The sequence below is a fragment of the Phyllostomus hastatus genome, unplaced genomic scaffold (assembly GCF_019186645.2).
Source record: "Phyllostomus hastatus isolate PE091 unplaced genomic scaffold, TTU_PhHast_1.1 phas_scaffold_585, whole genome shotgun sequence".
Classification (NCBI taxonomy): domain Eukaryota; kingdom Metazoa; phylum Chordata; class Mammalia; order Chiroptera; family Phyllostomidae; genus Phyllostomus; species Phyllostomus hastatus.
Genome location: NW_025334037.1, coordinates 12,005,967 through 12,018,633, shown reverse-complemented (window position 1 = coordinate 12,018,633; position 12,667 = coordinate 12,005,967). Strand labels below are relative to the sequence as shown.

The window sequence follows — 12,667 nt, the reverse complement described above, 5'->3', positions numbered from 1 at the left end:
TACCGAGTCACTTAGAAAGCAGAACAGGGTGCTCATGTCAATTTGCAATTCCAGCAAGTTTAATCCAATTAAATTTTAATTTCTTGGAGGTCCGAGTCCCATCTCACAAAAGAAGAAGCCTAAGCCATCCAATGTCGTGCCACTCAGTTATAAACGGCCAGGCAGGTGGGAGCTATGAATACAGTTTCTCCATCCCATCCCAGCACGCCGCCCAAAGCAGGCGTTCCCCGGCGCCCCGGCCCGGTCCGACAGCCGCAATCCCGCTATCCCGGCCCCTCGGAGGCGGTGGGAAGCGGCCTCAGGGGGGCGGAAGCGAGCGCAAGGCCCGGGCGGAGGCGCGAGGGGAGGAGCGTTGCCGCCGGGGGCGGAGCCGACCCGAGTGAGCCGCCAGCGGGGTGGGGCCCGGGCGAGCGCCGCCGACCTCGGCCGCGCGTATCCCCGCGCCGTTTGCGCTTACCGGCCCGGGGCGGGAGGGGTCTCCAGCCGCTGCCCGGATGGGGATGTGTTTTCCCTGTCCCGGGGAGTCCGCGCCCCCCTCGCCAAACCTGGTGAGTAAGGCCGCGTTTGCGCGTCCGCCCGCCGGCGCCGCGCGCACCTGTTCCCGGGACCCGCGCTCCCGCCAGGCCCGGCGCCGCGGGCACCTGTGCGGGCGGTTGGACCAGGCGGAGCGCGCCGGAGGCCCAGCGGGTGGGCGCCCTGGTGGCGGAGAGGTGCGGTCGCGTCCGGACGGACCTTGGGATCCTGCCGGCGGGACTTGGGCCGCCGCCTCCGCGTCGGTCTCCCCACTTTGGTTTCACGAAATTACTCAGAGGCAGCGCCCGGGTCTCTTTGCGAATTGGAAGTTGGTAGGACGCCGGCGGACGCCAACCGTGCGGTGTAGGGGGCGTTCTCGGCGACGCGGTGAACGAGTTAGGGTGCAATAAGGAATTCCTCTTTCTGCACTGAAGTGTCGAATCTTCTAGTAGGAGATGTGTGTATTCCTGTGTCTGTACGAGCTGTTTAAAGAAGGTGCTCAATATAGCCCCGTATACACCTGAGCTTTACTGGATATTGTATTAGTACTTTCCCTTTATTAATCTTTTTTAAGTTCTTCCTTTAAAAACGATTGTTTTACGTAGCACATACAGTTTTAAAAGTTGCCATATTTAGCAAATAAGAATACAGGACGCCCAATTTGAATTTTCACATAAACAAGGAATACATTTCAAAAATAGGCTTGTCGCATACAATATTGAGACATTTATACTAGACTTATTCGTTGTTTATCTGAAATTCAAATTTAGCGGTTTGTGCTACACTGCATTTATTCTTTTTGTAGCTTTGTTTTTAACAGTATCTTTACACTAACACTGCCTACTGAGAGTTGCTAACAGAACAGCTGAATTCCTCTCTTCTCTCCTATCTTGCTAAAAATTCTTGTGAAGAAATTAGGTATTTAAGAAAGTGCATAAGCTCTTCAGCTATTTGGTTATAGGTACTGAAAATGACCTGGAAGTTGGTACCAGGGATTTCATCATGCCTTTTTTGCAACTGTTGCTTTTAAATGCTGTTACTTTTGTCTGGCTGCTGATAAATTTCCAGTCTGTAGGCATCTGTTAAACCCTCCACCCACTCCCACAGATAAACACGTGGCTCACTACTTGAATGTCACTTCATTGTTGCGGTTTTTCTTGACCGTGCTAAATAAAATAGATCCCGACTATACCACCCACCCATCCTTCTATTTCTCTTTCTTTTTCTTTCCTAAGCATTTACTACCGACAGACACTTTTTAGTTAATTATATTTGACTGTGTGCCTTCAGAATTTAAGTTTCATTTGCGTGGAAACATCAGTATTTTTTCAATGCTCTATCCTCAGCTCTCCGACAGGCTCCTAAGACATGCGATAGGTGTTCAATAAGTACTGTACTTTTACAGGGAATGAATATGGACGTATATATGGAAAACGAGGGAATTATTAACACAGCTGACACAAGTATGCTACTTACTGTCTTATATAAAAATGCTATAATTAATACGTGTTAGAGAAAATCATTGTTTCCCACCATGGAACAGTACCTTTCCTAAACATCCCATAGTTCTTCCTATCGTACACAGTGAGATTCACTCACTTATTCATGAACCTTTCCTAAAAACACCAGCCTACTTCAAACCCCCTTATAACTGGTAGTGCCAAACCTTGTATTATTAAGTATTATTTGTTTTATTGCCCTGACTTGCTTGTAAGCCTTTTTTTAAACAAAGGCAAATAGATAATTTTATAGACCAATCTATGTTTTTATATATATGCATATATAATACACAAGACATACAATATGTATCATATATATGTTTCAGCATGTTCTTATTTGAAAGTATGTTGATTAATTGTGAGAATGAAATTCAGAAAGTTGATTATTTTATAAATGTAAATACTGGCATTCTTGATGGAACATTTTGGGCCAGTACTAAATATTTTTATAAACTGTATATTATCTATTAGAGATATATAGGTGTATAATTATCCATGATAATGTTTGGTTTTATTTTAAAGCATGTTTTTTACATATATTCTCTAGGAAGAAAAAAGAGCAAAGCTTGCAGAAGCTGCAGAGAGAAGACAGAAGGAGGTGAGAATAAAAATGAAATTTTACCTAGTTAGAGAAGTTTGTACTTTATTCTTTTCTTTTTTAAGATTTTATCTATCTTATTTCTATCACATCAATATTTCTCTCCCTCCCTCCCTTGCCGGCTTCTTCTCTGCACCTGGGCACCCGGGCACCCGGGCATCCATACCCGGGACCAAACCTGCAGCCCAGGCTCGCGCCCTGACTGAGAATGAACCAGTGACCCTTCCCTTTGCAGGAAGATGCCCAACCAACTGAGCCACATGGTCAGGGCTGTACTTTATTCTTGATAGATGTCTATGACTAGTAGTATTCTCTAACAAACATGGTATTGGATATCCTTTAAATTTATATTTAAATGTAATTATTTTTTCAAAGTGATCTCAGTGTTTCTATAAATTACATTAATGTATTTATATCATTTAATATATGAAAATTATTATATAGACGTCTTCTCTAATGTGTGATGCCCCTTTAATAACATTACTCCCTAAGATAAAATGACCATGCTTTGTAAAATACTGACAGATATGAAATTAATTTAAGGGAAAAAATTGGTTGCAAAATACCCAATGAAAAAATGATTTTTTATGTAAAGCTCTTATAGAAACAGTCTAAATCTTTGTTACCAAGTTGATCAATACCCCACCTCGAAAGCAAATGAAACAGACCAAGACACTTGGGTACTGAATTTTATTGTTTTTTGTACTCCTTAAATTTCTTAAAGGCTGCATCTCGGGGCATTTTGAATGTTCAGTCTGTGGAAGAAAAGAGAAAGAAAAAAGAAAAAATAGAAAAGCAAATAGCTACATCTGGGCCTCCACCAGAAGGTGGACTTAGAGTAAGTATTAAAATTTACTTAAGATTTACCTGGAATTTTTTTAAAAACTTCAGTGACAGTCCACTCAATAATTTCCTCTTAAAATGTATTATCAGAAAATTTTGAATTAATTTAAAAGCATGGATACTACAGATTGGAAGAACTGTCAGTTTATTTGGACATTCTAGCATTTACTTGGTATAGGTTTACTTTCTTTTTCCCAAAATTAAAATAGATTTATGCTGGTTATCTTAATACTTTATATAGTTAATACTAATCTTGACTGTGTAGAACACTCAGATAATATGAAAGAGTACAAAGTAGTCAAAATCACCCAAATTCAGTGTACACATAAATCCTACTAAGTTGGACTACACTAAAAATTTGTATTTAAAACCTACACTTTTTCTACTTCATGATATTTTATATCTTTCCATTGTCATTCATGTCATAGTGAGGTAAATGTTCATTTGGATAGTAGGGCCCACAGGAGCGAGTGTGACGCATGCACCTCCCAGTGTAGCGGTTGGATCTCTTGACACTGGGGGGATAATGGTGGGCAAATTAAATAAGGTCCTTGAACTTGGGGATCTTCACAGTCTAGTAGGACGATAAAGGTTTTATTTTACATGTTAAAACTCAGAAAATAATGGTTAAAATACTAAGGTTTTATTCTTTGGTCCATTTTTAAAGAAAATATCTCAAGTATATTTGTGAAAAGGACAATGTTCCGAATTTCAGTCAATTAGATTTAACTTTTCAATCATTTATGAGCACTTGTTTAGCCAATTCACTGTCTTCTCAATTCAGTTTGGTTTTTACTCTCAAAACTATATATAAATACTGAGATGTATTTGTGGGGCAGGCAATTTAGGAACATTTTGAGTGGAGGTGATTCTGGCTCAGAAATATCACATAGAGATAAGATTTATCTGTGTGTGTCTTCCAATTGTATGTTACTTTATCTAATTTCACTTAAAACACTTTTGTGTTAACTTTTAACAATGTATAAAATAATTGGTTTCAATATTAAATAGCTGCAACCATTTTGCTTATTTTTATTAATATACCCCCAACAATAAAATAGAATAAGTTTAGTATAAAGTAAAACAGGTGGGAAATACAGGGTAAAATAGTTATCAAAAGTAAAGATACTTACTTTCATTATTATGTTGAGATAAAGATTTGTGTCACCAGGTTTACTTCATAGAGGGTTCTCAAAAACAATTTGTGAAAATTAAATTATAGGACTGGTAATGATGCTGAGATCTACTGTTTCATAGTAGAAGAAAAGGAGGTACTGAGGGACTTGTCTCATACAATCTTATAAGGAAAGGATACTTTGTATATTGTTGTGCCTCCCCACAGAATCTTATAAAAAAAGGATACTTTGTGTATTGTCATGCCCTCCACATAGTCATCTCCCAACCAGCTCTTCCTCTGCCCAGGATAACTGGCACTGGTATTATGCACTGTCTTTTGGAAAGGCAACCTTATCTTAAGAAGTCAAAGTGGTGTTGGCATCAGGATGCAGACTAGCATCAGTACAGAACACAGCACTACAGGAGTGACGACAGACCTCTAGTGCAGTGGCTCTCATCCCTGACTGCATGTTGGAGTCTCAAGAGGAGCTTGCAAAAGAGGCTGAACCGTGTGCCCCACCTTATACAGTCAGAATCGCTGAGAGTGGGGTGTAACCACCAGTATTTTTTTAAGCTCCCTGAGGTAATCTAATGTCAAATCAGATTGAGAACCTCTGATCTGGTGTTTTTTACCCTAGTCCAAAGAGAAACTGTGGAAAATAGACTCCCATGGTAAAAACATGTTTTAAAATTCTGTATATTATGTTGTATACTATATCCCTTTCTCAGAAAAAAGAGTACAGTATTCAAGTCTGTAGGACAGGGGTGTCCAACCTGTTGGTGTCTCTGGCCACAGTGGAAGAAGAGTTGTCTTGGGCCTCACATTAAATACACAAACACTAACAACTGATGAGCAAAAAAAAGGTCCACGCATAATTTGCGTGATATCCACCACAATAAATAAGCAAAAAAGTCTCTCATAACAAACCTAATTATGCAGTGGCCCTTTCGATAATCTTTTAAAATTTTTGAGCAGGTCCCAAGTTTGTGATTGCTAATATAGAAAGTGTACCTATCTAAGTAATGAAACATCATGATTTAAAATTTTTTATTATAAAAGTAAAAGAAACGAGGACAACATAAAACTAGTGGGATGTTTGACATTGTATTTGAGAAACTAGTGCATCAGTATCTGGTTTGATAGAAGGAGTTGCAGTTCCCAGTGAGTTCCCAAGGTGCTCATCAGATATTTTGGCTCTAATTTTACTCTTAATGTGTCTCATTGTTGAAAGTAATTGCTTGCAAATGTAGATGCTGCCAAATAGCGATGACATGGATAAGGTGTGACTGTGAAGCCAGGGATATTTGTTTCTGAAAGATAGGACCTATAAAAGTCCAGTAAAGAGACACGATCAAATTTTTAAGTTGGGCATCAGATTGCAGCTCTGTGCATTCCATTTGAAATTGGCAAGTAGCATATTTATGTCGACTGAAAATGGAGTCACAAATATATGACATAATGTTTTAAGTCAGTTTACAATTTTTGTCTTTACTGTATTTTCATTTTGTAGCTTCATTGTTTTTATTTGGTGGTATTTGCTTCTTTTTTTCCCCCTTAGTGATTATTAGATATTTAGGATTTAGTTACCCATTAATCTGACCAGATACTTTATTTCTTTGTATGTGTAAAGTAAAATTTTATAAATCACTGCTATTCACAAAAATCAGTTTACATTTGCATATCCCAGTGATTTTCAATCTTTCATCTCATGACACATATAAACTAGTTACTAAAATTCTGTGGCATACCAAAAAATGTGTTTTTTGCCAACTAACAAAAAAATAGGTATAATTTTGGTTCATTCACACTGGATGGCTGTTGTGTTGGCTGTTGTCATTTTTTTATTTGACAATAATAAGGGTCAATAAGTCAGTGCCCTGACTAAATAGTCAGGTATTGCATGTTTTTTTTTTTTTTTGATGTGCAATAGGAATATTAATCGATTGCCTCTCACCCACCCCCAACTGAGAACCTGGCCCATGCCCAGGCATGTGCCCTGACTGGGAATTGAACTGTCAACCTTTAGGTCTGCAGGCCAGTACTCAATCCACTGAGTCACACCAGCCAGGGAAGGTATTGCATGTTTTAAAAATTCTTGTGGCACATTGGTGATTTTTTAAAAAATTCTTGTGACACACCAGTGTGCCGTGGCATACTGGTTGAAAATCACTGGCATATCCCATCAGCCTCTCTTTGCCTGTCTGTTCAACTTTGAGTATTGTTACATAACCTTAAATAAAATTTACTTTTCTCTGTATGTTTTTATTTTCTAGTGGACAGTTTCATAAAGGATAATAGGAGTGAGAGTCTACTGCCAGTAACTAACATCTGCAATCAAGTGGACGTCCTCTATTTAATTTCTTCTTTTTGAATAAATGAAGATTCAGGCTTTGTAATTTTAGTGCCCTTAAATGCAATGCTTTTTCAGTATTGAAATATTGAAAATGATTTCAATATTGATTTTCAGACTTGGAAAATGGCCAGAGCTTTCATTGAATACTTATTTTCCTACATTTGCTGTTCTGCTGGTGGTGGGTAATTTGCCATTTTTAGTCGTGAAATCTAAAAGGTGAATATATATACGTCACATGTAAAGAGTCCACGTACATCTCAAATATTAAAATTTGCAGTTTTATTTTTCCTCCTTCATAAAAATGCTCTACCCGTTTATGGTTGTGCTGCTTAGCCACACGCTTCTTTTGTTTCATCACGTATGAAGCCTTTTGCTTAAACTTCTGGACATAGTGCCTTTCAACTGATCATCAGGGAAAACCTTAAAATCATTCGAAGGGGTTACATGAAGGAACACTGTAAATTTTTATAACTCATTAGGTAATGAATATTTGTAGAAAATATTGCATTTCTCATTTGTTTTCTACTTGTGTAGCTTAGGAACACAACCTACTGTTTCATATTACAGTTTAAGTTTTTGGCTTGCTGGATTGGAAATCACACACCAGCGGTGCCGTCAGAGGGCAGCGATGCCCTGCTGTAGAGTACCAGAGTCCGCACTGCGAGGGTCTGTGTAGTCACTGAATGAGTTAAACTAAGAATCAGGGTGGGTTAGACCAAGCGGTAATGTACTTGTCCAAATTTCATAGATGTTTTTATTCTTTTGTATTTATTTAAAAATGACCATAAGATTCATACAGGTATGAAATTGCCAAGGCAAATAGGAATGCCTGAAAGAGAAACATATAGGTACTGTATTTTAAAAGGACTGCTTTAAATATAAAAGTATTGTGAGGTAATTCTGTTAGGCATAGTCATGAATTTTGCAGATTTTTATTTATTAGTAACATGAGTTTTATCACATTTTTGTTTTTTGAATTTTTTTTTAATGTATACTGAGCTAACGTGGGAGAATCGCTGTATCTTTTAAGTAGCTCTTATGATCGCTAACTCTTTTGGATGGCAAGGCTACAGTCTGAGCCCTAAGTTAGAATTTGCAGATACTGAGTGTCAATAGGGACTAAATAAAATAGACCCGCCCATATGATTTATAGAAAGGAAAGTGAGCCACTGTGTCGCTCATCCCTACCATAAGACTTATGTTATATTGCAGTGTATTGTATATGTTCATTATAAAGAGTTTGAACTATAATATAGGTCTCTTGACTTATCATTGGAAAAATAACCCTTTCTATTATGGCATGAAATAAAAATTTCATGATATCCATGCAAGACATACAGTTAGGCTCAGTTTTCTTCATCCCTTAGAGGATTAGGGGCAAAATCATAAAGGATAGTGAAACTATTGAATTTCATTTTAGAAATAAAATTTTGACTTTATGAACGTGATTTTTTCCAAGGCAGAAAGGAAAAAGGATTATTAACAGCTGAAAGGATATAGAACCAGATGTATCATCCTTGAACTGTGCAAATCCATCCTCCTGTTTTAATATAGAGATCACAGTTTTATCAGTACTGCATCCTAAGAATGACAACTTGGGTTAGTGTACACAAAAGGTTTACATCTAGGGGATAATTCCCTGTTTCTGACAGCAGCTTATGTGCAAACACCATGCTACTCGCTGTTGAAGCATGAATGGGAGGCTGCTGCATTGCTTTCTGGGTACTGTGGGAGGTCCTGCTCCAGCCAGCCACAACCTGCCTGCCCCCGTGGGTGTGGGCAGCTTCCCCAGGCCACTTGGGTTACATGGGTTCAGAGGTGATACCCAAATGCTAGGAACAGTGTTAGGAAGGGAAAGGGGGAGACTAAATGCCTGACAGGAAACCGGTAAATTATTACTAAAAAAGGAATATTTGCACATGCATACAGATACATCCAGGCATCTCCCTCATAAAGTTATGAATCACTTCCTGATGAAAACCTTAATGAGGAGCCATTTACCATAATTCATAACTTAAATAGGAAAACACAATGCTTAATATACCCAAACCTCCCACTCAAATTACCAAAATGTTAATGAAACAGTAAAATGCATATACTTAATGATTATGATAAGATGTAAAATGCCTGAATCACTGCTTTATTCTTCTAGTTGTCAAACATAACATGGCTGGTGACAAAAAGCTGCATATTATTCCATGAACTCTTGGTTGACACACTGCATGTTTTATTAAGCGTCTGTACGAGTCACTGTTCTGCCAGTTGTGTTCGGAATGTAATTAATAGTTTTCCCACACATGGTTTTGTTATAAATTCTGTATTGCCATCTAGGGATATAAATACACATTTTTCCTTTATAAAAGTTGGCTTTGGTTGTCTCTGTTTAACACAATTTTGTCCTCACTGTATCTTAAATAATTAGAACTTGGGTTAGTGGTTAGGGAAAGCTCAGCAACACTGTCGTCTCTTTGGAGTAATGAGAGCAGCGCTAAGAGCTATTCGGTGTGTCCATGCCACCCCTGAAGCTGCAGGCGGGCGTGTTTCTTTTCCAGTGCTCTAAAGAAGAGATGATGTCACTAGTCCCTTGTTTTCTTAGAGAAATACCACCATAATAGGTTCTAGCTATCATCCTTGGTCCCCCAGGAGAATTGACATAAACCTTGCATTTTCCTCTCTTCCAACAATTCACCTTGTTTATTTTCTTATAAGAATTATGCCACACCCTTAGGGAAAAAAGTAACTTGTCAGTTTGAGATTTGAGTAATAACGGCACAAATAGATCAGTAAGAGGTTGGTAGCTGTGCATGCCCATCTGTGTTGAGAACCTCTCCAGCCTGTGGTCAGATGAAGAAATGGAAAGAAAGGAAGAAGCATCACTGAGATGTTCTATTGCTGGCTTTGAAGAGGGAGGAAGGGGATGTGTGCCAAGAAAACCAGGCAGCCTCTAGAAGGCGGAACAGACAAATGGATTCTCTCCTAAGAAAGGAACACAGTTCTGCTGACGTCTTGCTGTTAGGCCCAGTGAGACCGTCGAGACCGCCTTGTACTTCTGACCTACAGAACTGCCCCATAATAAACATGTGTAAGCCACTGAATTTCTGGTCACTTGTTACATCAGAAAACAAAATACACAAAGAGATTAATATTATTTTTGTTAACTTAGACTTCTTTTTTAAACTAAATTTAATTACTAAAGATATAACTATGTTTACAAGAAAAATTTAAGCACAGGAGAAGGCTTTGATAGAAATACTCTTGCCCATTACTACACAGAGCAATTCAGTGTGAATATTAGCTTAGGAACATAAAATTCAAATCACTCAATATCTGTGTTTTTAAGACACTACAATTTTAGCCACTGTTCCAAGGTAATTTCATTTCCTACAAAACTTTAATTTTCCCCCAGAATGATTATCACCACTTTGGTGCCACCAAATTACACGGTGCCTGTTGTTTACAAACTTCCCATTTAACAGGTTGGATCGTCTGCATCTAAAGTGGTCACATGACAGGCATTTCCTCCCTGACTTTCTGGAGCAAAAAAGGTGGATGATGTTGAAAAATGAGGAAATGACAAATTACCTCTGCCTATACTTTTTATACTCAAGGTAGCATTTAAGGGGCCACCTATGATAAAAACTAGACTCTTCACACACCACCATCCCTCAGCTGCCCAAAGTGAAGAAGTAATTTAACTCTAACTCTCAGGGAGAGATGCCGCGTGAAGATTATTGTTATTTCAGAATGAGGCATTGATATTGAGACAGATGAAATTTTTTTCAATTTATCTTTTTAATTTTTGAATCAGTGAGGACAACATTTTGCCATTCATGGTTACAAAACAGCTCTGTCCTCGGTGTACAAGGGTATACATAAGTCTGTAACATTATTAGCTACAGTGAATTGACTTTACTAGACAGCATAGCAAAGTAGGATTAACTAAAGATATACTTTAATAAGAATGCTTTAAAAGAACATGAAGTCAATGAACATTTGACTGTACAATTTACTCTGTCAAAATATAAATGTATGGGTCAGCTTATGGGTGTGATTACGCTTGGTCTCAACACAGCCCGAGGAATGTCCGGGCCAGTTTATTAGTGATTCTCTAAGGGGCGTGTACTGAAAACCTCCAAAAGTACCCCAGATATTTGGTCATAGATAAGGGATAAACTTTAAGGCAATCTTCCGAGTGAATGTAAACTTTTCTGAAGTGGACTTTCCAGTCAAGTATTACTGTTGCGAATACTCTGGACTTATAGTGCTGTTGGGTATTTTTAGTAGCACATTATTACACGAATTGTCACTTTTTAAAAATTAGCTTAAAAATCCTGCAATTACAAAAATGTCTGGGGTTCTTTGTAGACATAACGCAGGCACTTTCTGTTTTCCTTACTTGTAAATCCTAAATATTTTCTTCTAATAAGTTTTTCTCTCTCACTAGAAGTGTATTTCTAATACTGTATCCTAAATACTGTATTCACCTATTGAGAAGTAATCATTTGCCTACAAATTTGTCTAATCTAAATGTGAATTGAGAATTTCTTTTCATAGGTCATTTTCTACAGAAGCATTAAAATAAATAGTGCTACTCTTTGAACATTTTTTGATATGATGGCATCTTTCTGTGTGTTGCACCTTTTTCAGTAATTTGTGGAGCCTGTGAACTAAACTGACTACACTGGAGAGGTGGACACAGGCCACTGTGAGAGTCCCCTTGTCATGACCCACTGGTTTCACTTAATCTCCTTCTTAGCCTTGTAATTGGCAGAGACCACCAGGTAATTATCTGGATTCATGTCCTTGAGGGTGGGAGACTTGCTCTGGATGGGGGACGTTTTGCCGTCCACGCGGGAGATCTGCAGCATCCGGCAGGGGTCGTGTTTCAGCAAGTACCCTGCGAAAGTCTCCCAGCCGCCTCCCACGCGCACCATGACATGCTTGTTGTGCAGCATCTGCAATGAAAGGAGAGCAGAGGGTCACGTTCTGGGAATCCTCACGGTGCTTCAAGTCGGCTTTCAGTTCTACATGTTGTTACCAGGTTTTGTCTGTCTGATTTTGCATGCTCCGTGGTTTATCGGCTGCACCGTGTCCGTGCTAGCCTACCATTTCTAAAAGGAGCTTTGTGCCACGCAGGTGCATCAGGGGCACACACCCTGGAACCCAGCCCTACCCTGCTCTGTGAGTTAGGGTCTGCATATGACCCTTTGATTGGCTTAATGTGTCTGGAGGCTTCTCTCTGACACCTCATATTCCATGACAGGCTCATCTCTGCCCCCATTTCCTGCTGCTGCCTCAGGTCCATGCTTCCTTCTCCCCCACCAGGCTATTCCCCTTTGAACTGGGACCTAAATGACCATGGGAATGTCTTCTATTGACTAGAAGGCTAATAATCTCACAGATACTTGATACCAAATAGAGTTGAAAATGCACTCAGAAAAACTGAAGTCTTCCAAGTCAAGATGTTATTGAATGGCCAAACATCCTTGTTTTCCTTGACTCTTATTCTTCCTAATTACTTCAGAATACATCTTTTTAAGAACACTTACCTTCAGGCCCACAAGGCATTTAGAGCTTCAGGGTAACAAGGCTATGGATTCAAAAGTGAAGAATATATGGTTCTCTCTATCTAGTAGAAAGATGTCAGAGCTGAGGGTTGGCATAGACAGCCAAAGAATTTCATCCTGGCATCTTTCAAATGCCAGGAAAGGTAAGATTATGGGGGAATGTTGCACCGTGACTGA

At 39.1% G+C, this 12,667-nt stretch overlaps 2 protein-coding genes across 4 annotated transcripts in view; one reads left to right on the top strand and one right to left on the bottom strand.

The window, feature by feature from the left end:
- Positions 1-381: 381 nt before the first annotated feature.
- Positions 382-7,225, top strand: LOC123810059 (small VCP interacting protein). The gene is made up of 4 exons (XM_045825450.1): positions 382-548; positions 2,560-2,610; positions 3,335-3,448; positions 6,844-7,225. Exons 1-4 carry the CDS (start codon positions 495-497, stop codon positions 6,856-6,858), a joined length of 234 nt encoding a protein of 77 aa, XP_045681406.1. The 5' UTR covers positions 382-494; the 3' UTR covers positions 6,859-7,225.
- A 1,099-nt stretch (positions 7,226-8,324) lies between these two features.
- Positions 8,325-12,667, bottom strand: part of GAS2 (growth arrest specific 2) — a 115,619-nt gene continuing 111,276 nt past the window's right edge. For all 3 annotated transcript variants that reach the window (XM_045825449.1, XM_045825448.1, XM_045825447.1), the window contains one exon: positions 8,325-11,878. In XM_045825449.1, coding sequence (XP_045681405.1) covers positions 11,660-11,878 — 219 coding nt within the window. In that variant the 3' untranslated portion in view covers positions 8,325-11,659. The remainder of the gene's footprint in view (positions 11,879-12,667) is intronic.